Source organism: Falco biarmicus, chromosome 6, assembly GCF_023638135.1.
Source record: "Falco biarmicus isolate bFalBia1 chromosome 6, bFalBia1.pri, whole genome shotgun sequence".
NCBI classification, from domain to species: domain Eukaryota; kingdom Metazoa; phylum Chordata; class Aves; order Falconiformes; family Falconidae; genus Falco; species Falco biarmicus.
This window is the reverse complement of record NC_079293.1, coordinates 58,281,836-58,294,213: the sequence shown is the minus strand read 5'-3', so window position 1 is coordinate 58,294,213 and position 12,378 is coordinate 58,281,836. Positions and strand designations below refer to the sequence as shown.

The following is a 12,378-nucleotide window of genomic DNA, read 5'->3' as shown; positions in this document are numbered from 1 at the left end:
CCATGTGAACCAGAGCTGAAGTTGATCTCGTGAGATGTCATGTTTTAGGCTTGAAAGCAGCCTGACCGAATCATACAAAGTTCCATCTGGCATTGTCAGTCTGTGTTTGTATGCTAGGGAGTCCAAGCCCAGCTTCTGCAGTGGTTGTTTTCTTTATTTTTTTTTTAAATGGAGTCTCTCCTCACTAAAAGAAAGAAAGTTTTTTGTAACAAAAAATGTAGACGTGTACAGCCAGTTGTTCCAAATCTCCAACTTTTGAAGACGGTTATATATGTGCAGCTAAGTATTCAATGGAAGTTTTTTAATGCTTTACTTCTTCAAGAAGCAAAGATAATGTGATATATGTCCATAAGGAAATAAAACTCACATCAATTTCTTTATGCTTTAAGAGGACAGTGTGCCTGGAGGATTTAGTGCAGAAACAAGTAGATTCAGAAATTATTTATGAGTGGTGCCTGGCTAACAGGAGCTGGGGTGCTTTTAGGAAAGTCTGGGTGGAAGGGTGACATGCAGTATCAAGTCACAAGAGGTGGATATTTCTAAAAGGTCTTGATGGTAGAATGCATAAAGCTATTACCAGCAACTCCTTGAAGTTCTGGCTACCAAAGAAAATAAACTTATTTTTTAAATAGTAAGTAGTTTTGGTTTGCATCTAGGGTTTTTATAGGCTCCAATATTGGCAGTTAGGATGGATGGTAACTTAATAGATTAGGTTGCTAAGTTGGAGAAGAGAAAGGAGAATTCAACAGTCTTGATTCAAAAAGAAAAGAAAACAACCAGTTAGGGAATTAGATCTTACGACAGTCATTTAGTTTTTTAAGATGGAGACAGGTCATTGAAGCAGCAGATAAGGAAAGGTACCTCTAAAAGTACAGTATTCTGTATAGTTGTTGTCTGAATTTCAGTCCCCTGAAACACTATTTGGAATTAAATTTTAAAGTTAATTTTATTAAGTCACTTCACTGTTGAAGTTCCTTAATTTCAATTAAGTTGATCTCATAAGAGTTGAATAAACTATGGCTCCATGAGTAGGGTCAACATTTTTTTCATATAGAACCTGAAAAGGAAAAGTCAAACTGACAATACGCCTTTTAGAAGAAAATAGTGTATAATTTCAGAAGTCATACTTAAGTTGGTACAGTATTGGATAGACTTTTCTTCTGACTGTGATTGCAGTCAGTGCTTAAATGTAAAAGTTTTGAGATCAAGTGGCTTATAAAGCTCATCAGCAATGGTGTTTTTTCAGGTACTTTTGGAAAACAGGGCACCTTTGATACAGCAGGCTTCCTCGAGGTAGAGGGGGGTAACTGCTTGATCAGTCTGTTTGCATCCCTTCTATGGGCTGAATGCAAGTCCACTGGAATACCTGTCTACTAAAAGTAATGTTTCATAGCCCTATAGCTGATCCTCTCTTTTGTGAATGTCTTCCCCCTCTTATGCGTAGAAGAAGCGTTTGAAAGCATAGAAATATGAGTTCTGAGATCACTATTGTAGGCACAGGGATGTCGGCACCCTGTGTACCTGAAACTATTTTTAACTTTATCAGCCCTAGAATCTTTTACCAGAAGTATTGCTGGTGGAAAACATAATTTTGTTGTGTGCCAGTTTCAGTAACTGTTTGGGTGAGCAAGATTTCTCAGATCCCAGATGAACCCTGATCAGCACCAGAGAACAAGCACACTTTGACCCTGTCAGGAATGTCAGATACCCCAGGAGTCACAAGCCTCTCTTAAGGTGAGAGGCTTCAGCTGTACCTGAGCTTTCAGCATCTCTGGTGCTTGCAGGGCCATTGAGTGGTGATGCCTTGTCTTTACCTGTACCTACCTGAAAAATAAATACATGTAGATATGGGTAAGAATTTCAGGAGGCATTCATTCATCTGTTGTAAGTTTCAACAGAAACAATTCTAATTGGACGTAAGGGAAAAAAAAATATTCCCAGGGAGGGTGGTGAAGCATGGGACATGTTGCTCAAAGAGACTGTGATATACCCGTACTTGGAAATTTTTAAAATCTGGTGGGATGAGACCTGGAGCAATCTGATCTGACTTTGAAGTTAGCCCAGCTTGGAGCTAGGGGTTAAAATAGATGACCTTCGTAGGTCACTTCCAACCTCAGTTATTAGGTAATTTTATCTACCATTTCACTGTGAAGCGTGGTGTCAGGACAGGGGGAGTGGTCTTCAGCAGTTCTTTGAGCTAGGAAAAATGTGTTTACCATCCCATTAGCTGTATTATTAGTTGGCAATATTTAGAAGTAGCTGTGTAAATGTAGTTGATCTAGTGAAATACTCAACCCCAGGACTACCCTCTCTCCTAAGACTTTAAGAACTATTAACTGAAAATGAAGCCTTACAAAATCTGTGCGAAGTAGGTAAATGTACCAGTTTTGCAGAAGAGTAAGTGCACGGAGGTACATGAATGGAGCTATTTATGCAGGCAATGGGCAGAAAGAGGGATGTACAACCTAGGCAGCCCAGCTTCATGCTGTATTACGGGCATGAAAGCTTGGTGTAATTCTTTTGTATGGTTTGTGGAATCTTTCTTTTTTTAAAAAAACAACAACCTATACTTTAAAAATCACTCACTCCAACAGCAGAGTCTTTCTGGTGTTTATTACAAAATGCCAAATCAATTTGTGATGGTGATGGGATAGGGAGTGGGGCCACAGGTGGCATAAGAGGGAAAGCCATCTGTGAAGGGGTCAAACAGAGTTCATAACTATATTTACTGTGCGGCTTTTATTTTTAATAAAGTTTGGTGCTAATGTGTCTACTTCAGTAATAAAAACAAATCTTCAGTGAGGGCAGGGATCACTCAGATTTTCATCTGATACAAAGAGTGTTTAAATGAAGAAGAAAAGTATGTATGGAAATCTGGAAACAACTCATCATTGATGCTCTGAAACATCCCTTAGAAAACCATTATTGTCTTAGGACAGCTGCAGTATTAACTGATGCAAGTACTGAGTTAAACAGGGAGTTGCTTGTGGTGGCTTCTCATCCAGTGCGTGGACTGCACCAGGTAGTGTCTACTTTCTCCTGTGCTTAGGGAAGGGGAAAAAAATAGTATTTTCTTTTTTTTTTCCCACTCATACAGATCCACATCCAGAGAACAGAAGGGTGTGACCACATGACCTGTTCACAGTGTAACACTAATTTCTGTTACCGTTGTGGGGAAAGATACCGCCAGCTCCGGTTCTTCGGAGATCACACCTCAAACCTCAGTATCTTTGGATGCAAATACCGCTACCTCCCCGAGAGACCACATTTAAGGAGATTAGTGCGAGGCTCTGTCTGTGGTGAGTGCATACATGTTCCTTGTGGAGAGCTGCACAATGAGGTGATGGGGTGGTGTTCAATAACAGTTAAATTAAAACTAATAGTTTAAAGTATCGGATGGGCAGCCTGTTCAGTTATGTAAATGGTGGTGTATTAAATATTTCTAAATATATAGCATTTTCACTCCCTTTTTCAGTGGACTGTGTATGAATAAGTATTGCATACTCTTCTGATAGATTGTTTCCTAACATTTTTAAATAATATGTAAACAAACTGGAAAAATACTGTCAATATGCATGTTGCTGGCAGTGATTTTACTCCGAAAGCATATAGGGAGAAATAGATCAGAGCAGGAACCTTTTTTTAAATGAACCTCTGTGGCAAAGATCCATTTGGATAATACATTGTTTGGATTTGAACCCGACCTGGGTTTGAAAAACCAGATTGTGCAGGTTTGCCTTTTTAAATAGGAAGACAATTGTCTTTTGACTCTTAGCTTTGGTTCAGATAAAATCCAGCTTAAACCAAAATACAACAATGTGTATTAATTCGTCTCAGAAATATGATGCCAAAAGCTGGATTTTTTTTTTATTTAAAAAACCCCACCACTCTTAATTTGCTTTTGAACCAGATGTGTATCTGTCTCAACCTATAGAAGCACAGGAAAAATCACTAACACGTTAGATTATTACCTTATGTGGTATCTTACATATACATTAAGTTCAATCATTGTAGTGAGTTTACACCATTTAAAGCTATCTGTAACATTATAGGAAACGGTTGTTTTAACTGTTAAAACCTGGGGACCTATTAAGGAAAATAGGACTTCTTGTGCTTTGTATTAAGGCATAGAATTGGAGGTGACTTGGAATTCACCTAGGATGAAGAAATAACTCCTGAGTTTATTAAATGGTGATGTTGAATGTAGAGGTGGAGGTAAAGAGATTGAACGTGTGAAAATAGAAGTCAGCAGACCTTTGGTGAAAACAATACTCCCGAGTCAAGTGTGTTCCAGTAAGAAAACTAGGTGATTTCCATTTTAGAGTAACACACAGGAGTTGGCACACAAACTCATAGGCCTGGTAATAAGAATGCTGATCTTGCTGCTCTGTAAAGTTGAGAGACTCACAAACCTGGAATGCTTGTTTAACAAGTGACAGTAAGTCGTTGAGGCTCATTAGTTTAATTTCAGGAACTTGCAAGGCTTTAGAAGAAAATTTGAGAGGTGAATTAAAGATACAGAAATAAATAGGAAACTGAATGAAAAGTCAAAATGACTGGATTTGCCTACTCTGATGTATTTTGTAGAAATAAATTCCATCGCACGGGGAGATCTAGTATAGATTAGACAGTGCTGGTACTACAGCACGTGGGTATAAACAGTTCATGAATAAACTTAGGTTTGAAATTCAAGAACAGTTTCAAAGCACTTGGGTTTCAGAAGAGCTTTTCGTAAAAGCCATGATGGGAAACAATATAAGCTGTTTTAAAATGGATCTTGTTACCTATGATGGAATTTGCAATTACAGATACTAGAGTCTGTGCTGAGAGACATTGCCAAGCCTGTGCTGCTCACATGCAGAATCACGGGTGAACCTTATTCCAAGATTAAACCTTCTGTGTATGATGGAGATACAAATATAAAGTAAGAGGGTTTTATCACAAAACTCGTATCAGTCTTTTCATAGATCTGCAAGATCTGAGATCTCACAGAACTTGATTGCAGATCTGCAAAAATGACATTATTATTATTATTGTCCTTTTTTTGGCAATAGTTTACATGTAAGGTAACTAAATATGCAGTTGGCATGTTTTAATGCCACATAAAATACAGGTGCATGTACATAATTACTATGAAAATTATTTTATATTTTCCCTCTTTGTTGTTTTAGGAAACAATAATACACAGCCTTTACCTTTTAAAAAGAAACAGCTTTTACTAGTAGGAAAGAAATTCAGTTTATTTGCAAACAGTGACTTGGAGGCAGTAAAGAAATGTGGAAGTGCATATGAGTTAAAGTTTAGTGGTGAAGATGTGGATGCTCGTATTTATAAAAACACAGAGAAGGTATAAGACATTTTGCTTTCATTTCCTCGTGATTTGCATTGATTAGTAAACTAAGAAAGACTAGCAATGCTCAAAAGCTTATATTTCTCATAAGGTTTTCTGTTAAAAATTTCTTTCCAGGACTACCTCTGTCATATGGTGCTATTTCTCACAGGAATGGTCATCACTTGAATAGAGACAGAGGTAGCTGAACCTGCCAGCACATGTAACAGATGCCCTTGTTTTTACAATAGCTTGTTAACACTCAGGTTGACAACGATTCAAAGAATTCTGCATTGTTACTCATGACCTTAAATACCTGTCATCTTTAGAGCTCTAAATTTTAATATCGATCCTAATACGCTTTATGAATAACTACCAAAACACTCCAGAGCTCTAACAGCATGAAAACCAAAAAATAAAAGTTTCAACAATTTACATCAGATTAGAATTCCGGAATTCAGCTCACTGCTCTTCCTCTATTGGATTAGATTTTGACTATGACTGGCATATGTGACCCAGTCTAGATTTTTGTACTTTTTGCCCCACAAGAGCACGTGTGTGTGAACAAGTGCTTTTTAAGAAGACATTGTGTTGTTATAGGATTGTATCGCCTGACACTTTTCTTTCAAGATGATATAATCCCTGTGATACAGTGTCAGTCCAGTTTGTGGATTCTGCCATCTGCAATAGTGGAAATTTGGCAAGATCAGCTATCTTTGTAAAACTTCAGCAGAATTATCTGTGCCTGTTAATTTGGTGAGTGTAAAGGTCTGCCTCTAGTGAGTTCATCTCCAACAGTGGTCAATTAGAAATACAATCTCACTCCCTACTGCTAGTAAACATTCTTTTAGACACTTCCTTAGTTAAGGTTTGTATCTGAACCTTTGCTTAATAACTATCAATAGATGTATCTGTACTTCACCAATTCATACAGTTTTAGCTTCCACAACATCTCTGGTAGGGACTGTAGGATTTCACTACGTGTTGTGTGGAGAAAGTACTTCCATTCCTCTGGTGCTTTTTTTTATTGATTCCTGATAGTTTCATTGGTTACTTCTGTTATCATGAAATAGAGTAAGTAATAATAGCTTGCTTACCTTCGCATATCTTTGTTTTTTGACCCTCCATCACATTCTTCTTTGTCATGATATTTGATTTTAGTTGGTTGGGTTTTGTTCCTGTTTTGTTTGGAACTAAAGTTTCCTAGTCTTAATCATTTAAGACCAAACTGAAAACCCAGAAATGTTTAATTCTAGTTAGGGATCATACCTAGTATGTAGGACTGTAAATGTAAATATATTACAGCTTTATCAGGTAGAAGGGGAGCATTATCATCAGTAGGTGTTACTGTACAAGCCTAGAAAATAAAGTTCGTTCTGAGAGTCAGCAGAAGACATTAGAAAGAGGAGATGGCAGCAGAGACATAGACTATTAAAAGCATAGTAAGCATAGCCTCTAAATTTTAGTAAAATGTAGCAAGAAATAAACGTTGGGTTTCCTGTAGTGAATTGCCTGTCCAGTTAGCTAAATCATGGAAATTAAGAGAACATTATCTTGGCTGTCAGTGGGAGCCTAGTGAGGTGATGCTAGGTACGTTTTCTTCTGTTACTTTACTTTCTTGCTATGGAGAAGAAATACATTTAAGTAAATGTGATTTTATAGTCTTGTGCAGTGAAAGTTTTCTTGGCTTGTTTCTACCAAATCTGGGTGGGTGTGGTGTGTAGAAAGGAACAAGCGCTTCATGGCAAGCTGGCATGCTGTCCTGGTTTCTGTTGAGAAGCAAGTGTTTGTGCCTATAATCACACGCTGTTCTGTAATAAATATAAGGGAAAAGCATTTATGGGAGCATAAATTTAAACACACTTCTTCATAAACCAGTGGTTTTGTAAAAGTAAGAAATCACAGGGAGGAGAAGATAACCTGGGAATAGAAGTGGTCTGTGAATTTGACAATTCTTTTCCTTCTTTAGCCAGCATATTTTTTAGAGAAACTTTGTACTGTGGCCAGTACAGTAAAGGTGAAATTGCTTTTATCCTTCAGTCCCAGCAGACTTAGAGATTTCATTCTCATAGTAATTTCATGCAATTTTACTTCCAAAGCCATTATACTAGTTGGCAGTTTACCAAACTGAAAGATATGTTTTAACCCCGTGAAGCCTGAGTATAAGTATAATAAACATGCAACAAAACTGCGCCTCAAGTATTTACAACACAACAGTTGAGAGGTGAATGTTTATACTATAGCCAGAGTGCTGTACTCATGTTCCTCTGTGTCCAGAGTGCCACATTCACGGCTATCTGAAAAATCAGAAAATCAGAATGAAGGAATTTAAGCCACAGAAACTCAGTTCCCATGTACTTGGTTTTAAGTCTCCATGAAGCTTGTTGTTGAATTGGCAATTGGCCAAGTTGTTGAAGGCAGAATGTTTGGTTATAACTGGAGTTAGTGATGAATTGTACAGAAAGGAAAAATGTGTTGAACTGTCTTAAATGTACTTAAGGTGCTGCTTAAGTACCACTTGAAGTCAGTTGGGTGAATTATATTCAAAATCAGTTGCTATGTACTTCATGGGTATGTAACAGAACACAACGTGTAATGATGCTATTAAAACAAATGAAATTTTTTGCATGGTCGACAGCATTTCAAATAGGATTCTGAAAGCAGCATGTTTCGGATCTGACTGACCTGTACTTCTGTCCCAAGACAGAGAGCAAGATTCACTCTGTGTGCATGGCTTTGAGCACCACAGGAGGAAGCTTGCATTTCTAGGATCCAGCCTTCATTAGCAACTTTATTAAGTCTGTTGTGACTTGTGAGAAGTCACCTACACATACTTGATAAGACACTTGTAAAATGGATGCAAATTTATATTAGAACTTGACTCTGCATAGATATAACTGTTTTGATTTGTAAGTAGATACTTCTAGTGGCTCTGTTGTTTAAACATTAGAATGACATTTAGACTTAGAAGACAGAACTTTATTTCTCTCATGCTAGTGATCAAATTTGAAACTCATATGTTAATTTTTTACATGGCAAAGAATTCTCTAAGGATTTAAGCGGGTTTGTGTATATTACCCTAAAACCTGCAACAAACCCAGTTATGCAAGGGAAAAATATTCCCTTGTATTTCCCTAAATATTTTCTCATTTTGCAGGAAAAAATCATTCTGTGTGTCACAGGTAATGCAACACCTCCGAGACACCTACAAATACAGTTATCGCATTACCACTTCATGTTGAGTAATCCAGTAGAGAAATTGTTTACCATTAATTTGAGTAGAACTGTGTGTGAAAAGGTTCCCTTTTGAGGCTTGTTCTATTTACAACCATTTCTTTTTAATTTGTCCTTAAAAGCTAGCTTTGAACATTATCAAACTGACCCTCAACCTACTGCTGAGTTCACCACATATACTAATGATCCAAGATTTTATTCAGCTCTGAGGCATGTTTTACATTTGCTCTCTCTGCTAGTAGTCTTGGAGTTAGCTGACATAGGATGGTGGGTTGGGAAGTTTAGTGCCTGCAATAAACATCCTTAATCTCAGCAGCATTTCTTGTTGTCACAGTTCCCTCTAGGATTAAGAGCCTCATAATCCTTCACACTATAACAAACTGTGTGTGTCAAACTGGAATCTGATAGAAAGTAATGTTCAATTCAGAGCATGTTCAAATGGAGCATTTTATAATTGTTTCATACAATGCTGATAAAAATGATTGGAGTAAAAGGTACGTATCCGCTGCTTTGCAGTGATCGCTGCTGTTTGTACTCTTACTGATGGTAACTTGTGCAGCTCTTGTTCACCTTGTATTAACTTGTTCCTTAATTTCAGTTTACAGAGGTAAAAAAAAGATAAAGGATTTAAATATGGTAGATATATAAGGAGAAAAAGTATTTTGTTTTGTTTTTTAAAGTTTAATCTTTAGAAAGAATGCACTGATAACCAAAAGAAGATACCGTCCTATGACGATGAAAGGTCATGTTATCCTGTAAGATCTTGGAACTACACAATACTCATAACTGTATACTCAAAGGTGAAAGGAAAAAGACACTCAGGCTTTATTTCAGCTCTGAGTAGTTTGTCAAATGCAAGTAAACAAATTCTTGAACTGAATTAACTTAGGAACCATTCTTTGTGGCTGCAAAGAAACTATTCCAGTCAAAAGCTATCTTAGCACTTTCTGCAGACTCTGTTTCTGTGTACTTAGTCACCAGTTCAGTGGTTTGTTTCTAATAATTTTGGTACAAAATGTCATAATTTTCTAGCATTTTAATTAGCTATTAATAAAGATAGTTCATACTTTAAAACAACCTGTTATAAGGTTTACTTTGAAATGGTTAAAGGCTCTGGTAATTTTTTTTACATGTTTTTAATTGCTCATTTTCAGAGTTTTCTTGAGGTTTTCCAATGCTACATTCCTTCTCCTGTCTACACGTGAATAATTTATTTGACAACGTCTGTGCCTATAGAATGCAGCACAGTGGAGTTGTAAGAAGGTCTGCCATTAGGATGCCTAACAACTACAGTAATACCAATAATTTTGCTAGTTTTTTTCTTCTAGGAATTAATCTTTCCTACCCACAACACTCCTATGAAATGTAAAAGCTATCAAAACAGCATGAAAAGGACCAATTCATTTAACTGCTGTAAATATTTCCAAAATATCTCATTTTTCCTTCACACTGCCCAAATTAGTGGCTCAGGTTATGGAGAGGTTTGCATCATTACTGAATGAAGTAATGCATTTACTGAAATCTGATGCAAGTGACTTGAGAGAGGGAAAAGCAGGGAAGAGAGAGGTAACAAACTCTCTTTTCTTCCCTTTCTAGAGGTGATCTTTCAAACACTTGCTTAGCTTAGGCAATTGCTTTATTTCAAATCCCTGATCAGACTACTGGTGTACCAGTAAAAATGCCTGCCCTGCTGCATTTTCAAACAGTTAAGACAAGTGACATCTCTGAGCCAACCACTGAGCCAACACAGCCAGGGAGATTCTGCTGTTCAGTTGAAAGCATGCAACACAAGAAAGATAACTTGGATTGAAAGTGCAGATTTCCACTTCAGTGTTTCAGAAGGAGCTCTGCCTTCCCTCCATGCATTTCCTCAGATCATGAACTCATCGCAAGTAAAGAATATGAGCACACTTCATTTGTTCTTAGTTTTATGCTCTAGCTGGTACCACCTCACTACTTTGCTCACATAAGAGCGGCAACATATCCTTTTAAATGTTGATCCAAAATAGACTTGGCTGTGGTTTGATTTAGACCTAAATCGCAGCTGTACATGAGGACTTCACCTTTGCCTTTTAAAGCAAGCAGAAGCATATTTAGAGGAGATGGTCTCATCACCTTGAGCTGACCTAAAACTCTTCAAGATGCTGGTTTGCCTGGCACCTTTCCAAGGTCGTTGCTGTGCAGTAGGATTCCAGAGAAGCCAAATGATAGTAGCTTTATAGCTATCGTGTTCCTGTCGATGCCTGATGGATTTCAGAATGGAAACAGAAGTAAATGCAGGCTAACTGTTAATGTATAAAATGAGCTGTGCTTGGAGATTTGTGGTGGGTGAAGAGGGCAGAGAGAAATGAGTGCAAGAGCTGGCTGAGTGGCGATAGCTCCTAGCTGGGTTTGTAGGATGAATGTACAAATAGGAATCCTGGTAAAGTTTAAAAAAAAATGTACCAGTTTTTCGGAGTCTGGTATCGGGATATTTATAGATGGTTGGAAAGGGAAAAATAAAGTGCTCACTTTGATTTAATGAATTTTGCATTTCAGCTGGAAAACTACTCATTACACCCCTAATACTGGTTCTGGGACTGGCACTGGGAGCCATAGCTGTTGTAATAGGTAAGACTTACATATGTGGATGAGTCTTATACTGATGTTGCAGTGACTTTCTTTGTGACATCTCAGTATTTTCATTGCAGAGAAGTGGACACAAAGTGCAGTTTTCATAGATAGTGTTTTAGTATGAAGCATGTGACTTTTTTTAAAAAAAATTGTCTTTAGAATCTTTTTTTTTCTCCTACTTGCATTTTATGCTTATTAATTAGTTTTTCCCCCAATTATTTGGTTTTCTGAACCAAAAAACTTCAACTAACATAGTTAAACTAGTAAAAAGGCCCAAGTAATTTAAACATAGTCTTGGGGCCTGGCTGACTTGGGCCCACCCGTTAAGCACGGATCACAATTTTAAGATCTTGGCCCACGTGCATGGTAAGATTTTTGAGGCACTAGGCATAGTCCCAAAAGCCTTCCAGCTTGAAGATGCAACAGCAACAAAAAAGCAGCAAATTGTGATGAGTCAGTCTCAATCTTATTCAGTGCATAGGCTGCCAGATTGAATTACATCACAAAAAACAGTTCTGTGAACTCATTTCATATAGTATCAAAGCTCTGTTAACACAGTTGTGTTAACGGGGATGTCGTTATACTAGAAAATCTGCTCTTTGCCTGGCTCAGTTTAATTCTCCTGCAGAAATGAAATAAGCCATAATAAAGAAATGTATGATTTTGCTCATGTAAGTGCATATCCACTATTTATGTTGGCAGTAGTATGTCAGCTGGGGATCATGCTCTTCACAACTCTTCACCGATCTACTTAGTGCATTGAAAACTTGCAGTGTGTGCCCAGCCCTGAGGCTTGTTGGAATGTGGCACCTTTATTTTTATATAATAAAGCTGAAATATAACAGCACAGTTACATTAACAAGATCAGTATTCTGAGTTGGATTCACTGAAGATAGATGTCTATATTTAGTTATCCATCTTAAAAATTTATTCTTTTTAGTGGCATTTTTATGCCAAAAATATAGGCAGTAAAGATTCTTTAATGCCAGTAAAGTTTTATTTTGTTCAGCAATCTGGTATAATCTATGCTGGGAAAAAACCCACTCTTTTGCTTATATTAAAAATGAAGAGGGCTTTGCAATAGTACAGTAGCAATAATTGCAGTAATACCCACTATTCCATTGATGTCCCATCCTAGGTATGGCCAGATAAGGGGACAAAAAAGAAAAACCAACAGTTTCAAAGTTTTGGTTTTGAGGTAA

General features: G+C 37.3%; 1 protein-coding gene across 2 annotated transcripts in view; it reads left to right on the top strand.

Annotated features, from left to right (window-relative positions):
• The window catches only part of RNF217 (ring finger protein 217), a 64,535-nt gene that overhangs the window by 45,098 nt on the left and 7,059 nt on the right, over window positions 1-12,378 (top strand). For both annotated transcript variants that reach the window (XM_056343321.1, XM_056343320.1), the window contains 2 exons: window positions 3,098-3,299; window positions 11,102-11,173. In XM_056343321.1, the coding sequence (XP_056199296.1) occupies window positions 3,098-3,299; window positions 11,102-11,173 (274 nt within the window). The remainder of the gene's footprint in view (window positions 1-3,097; window positions 3,300-11,101; window positions 11,174-12,378) is intronic.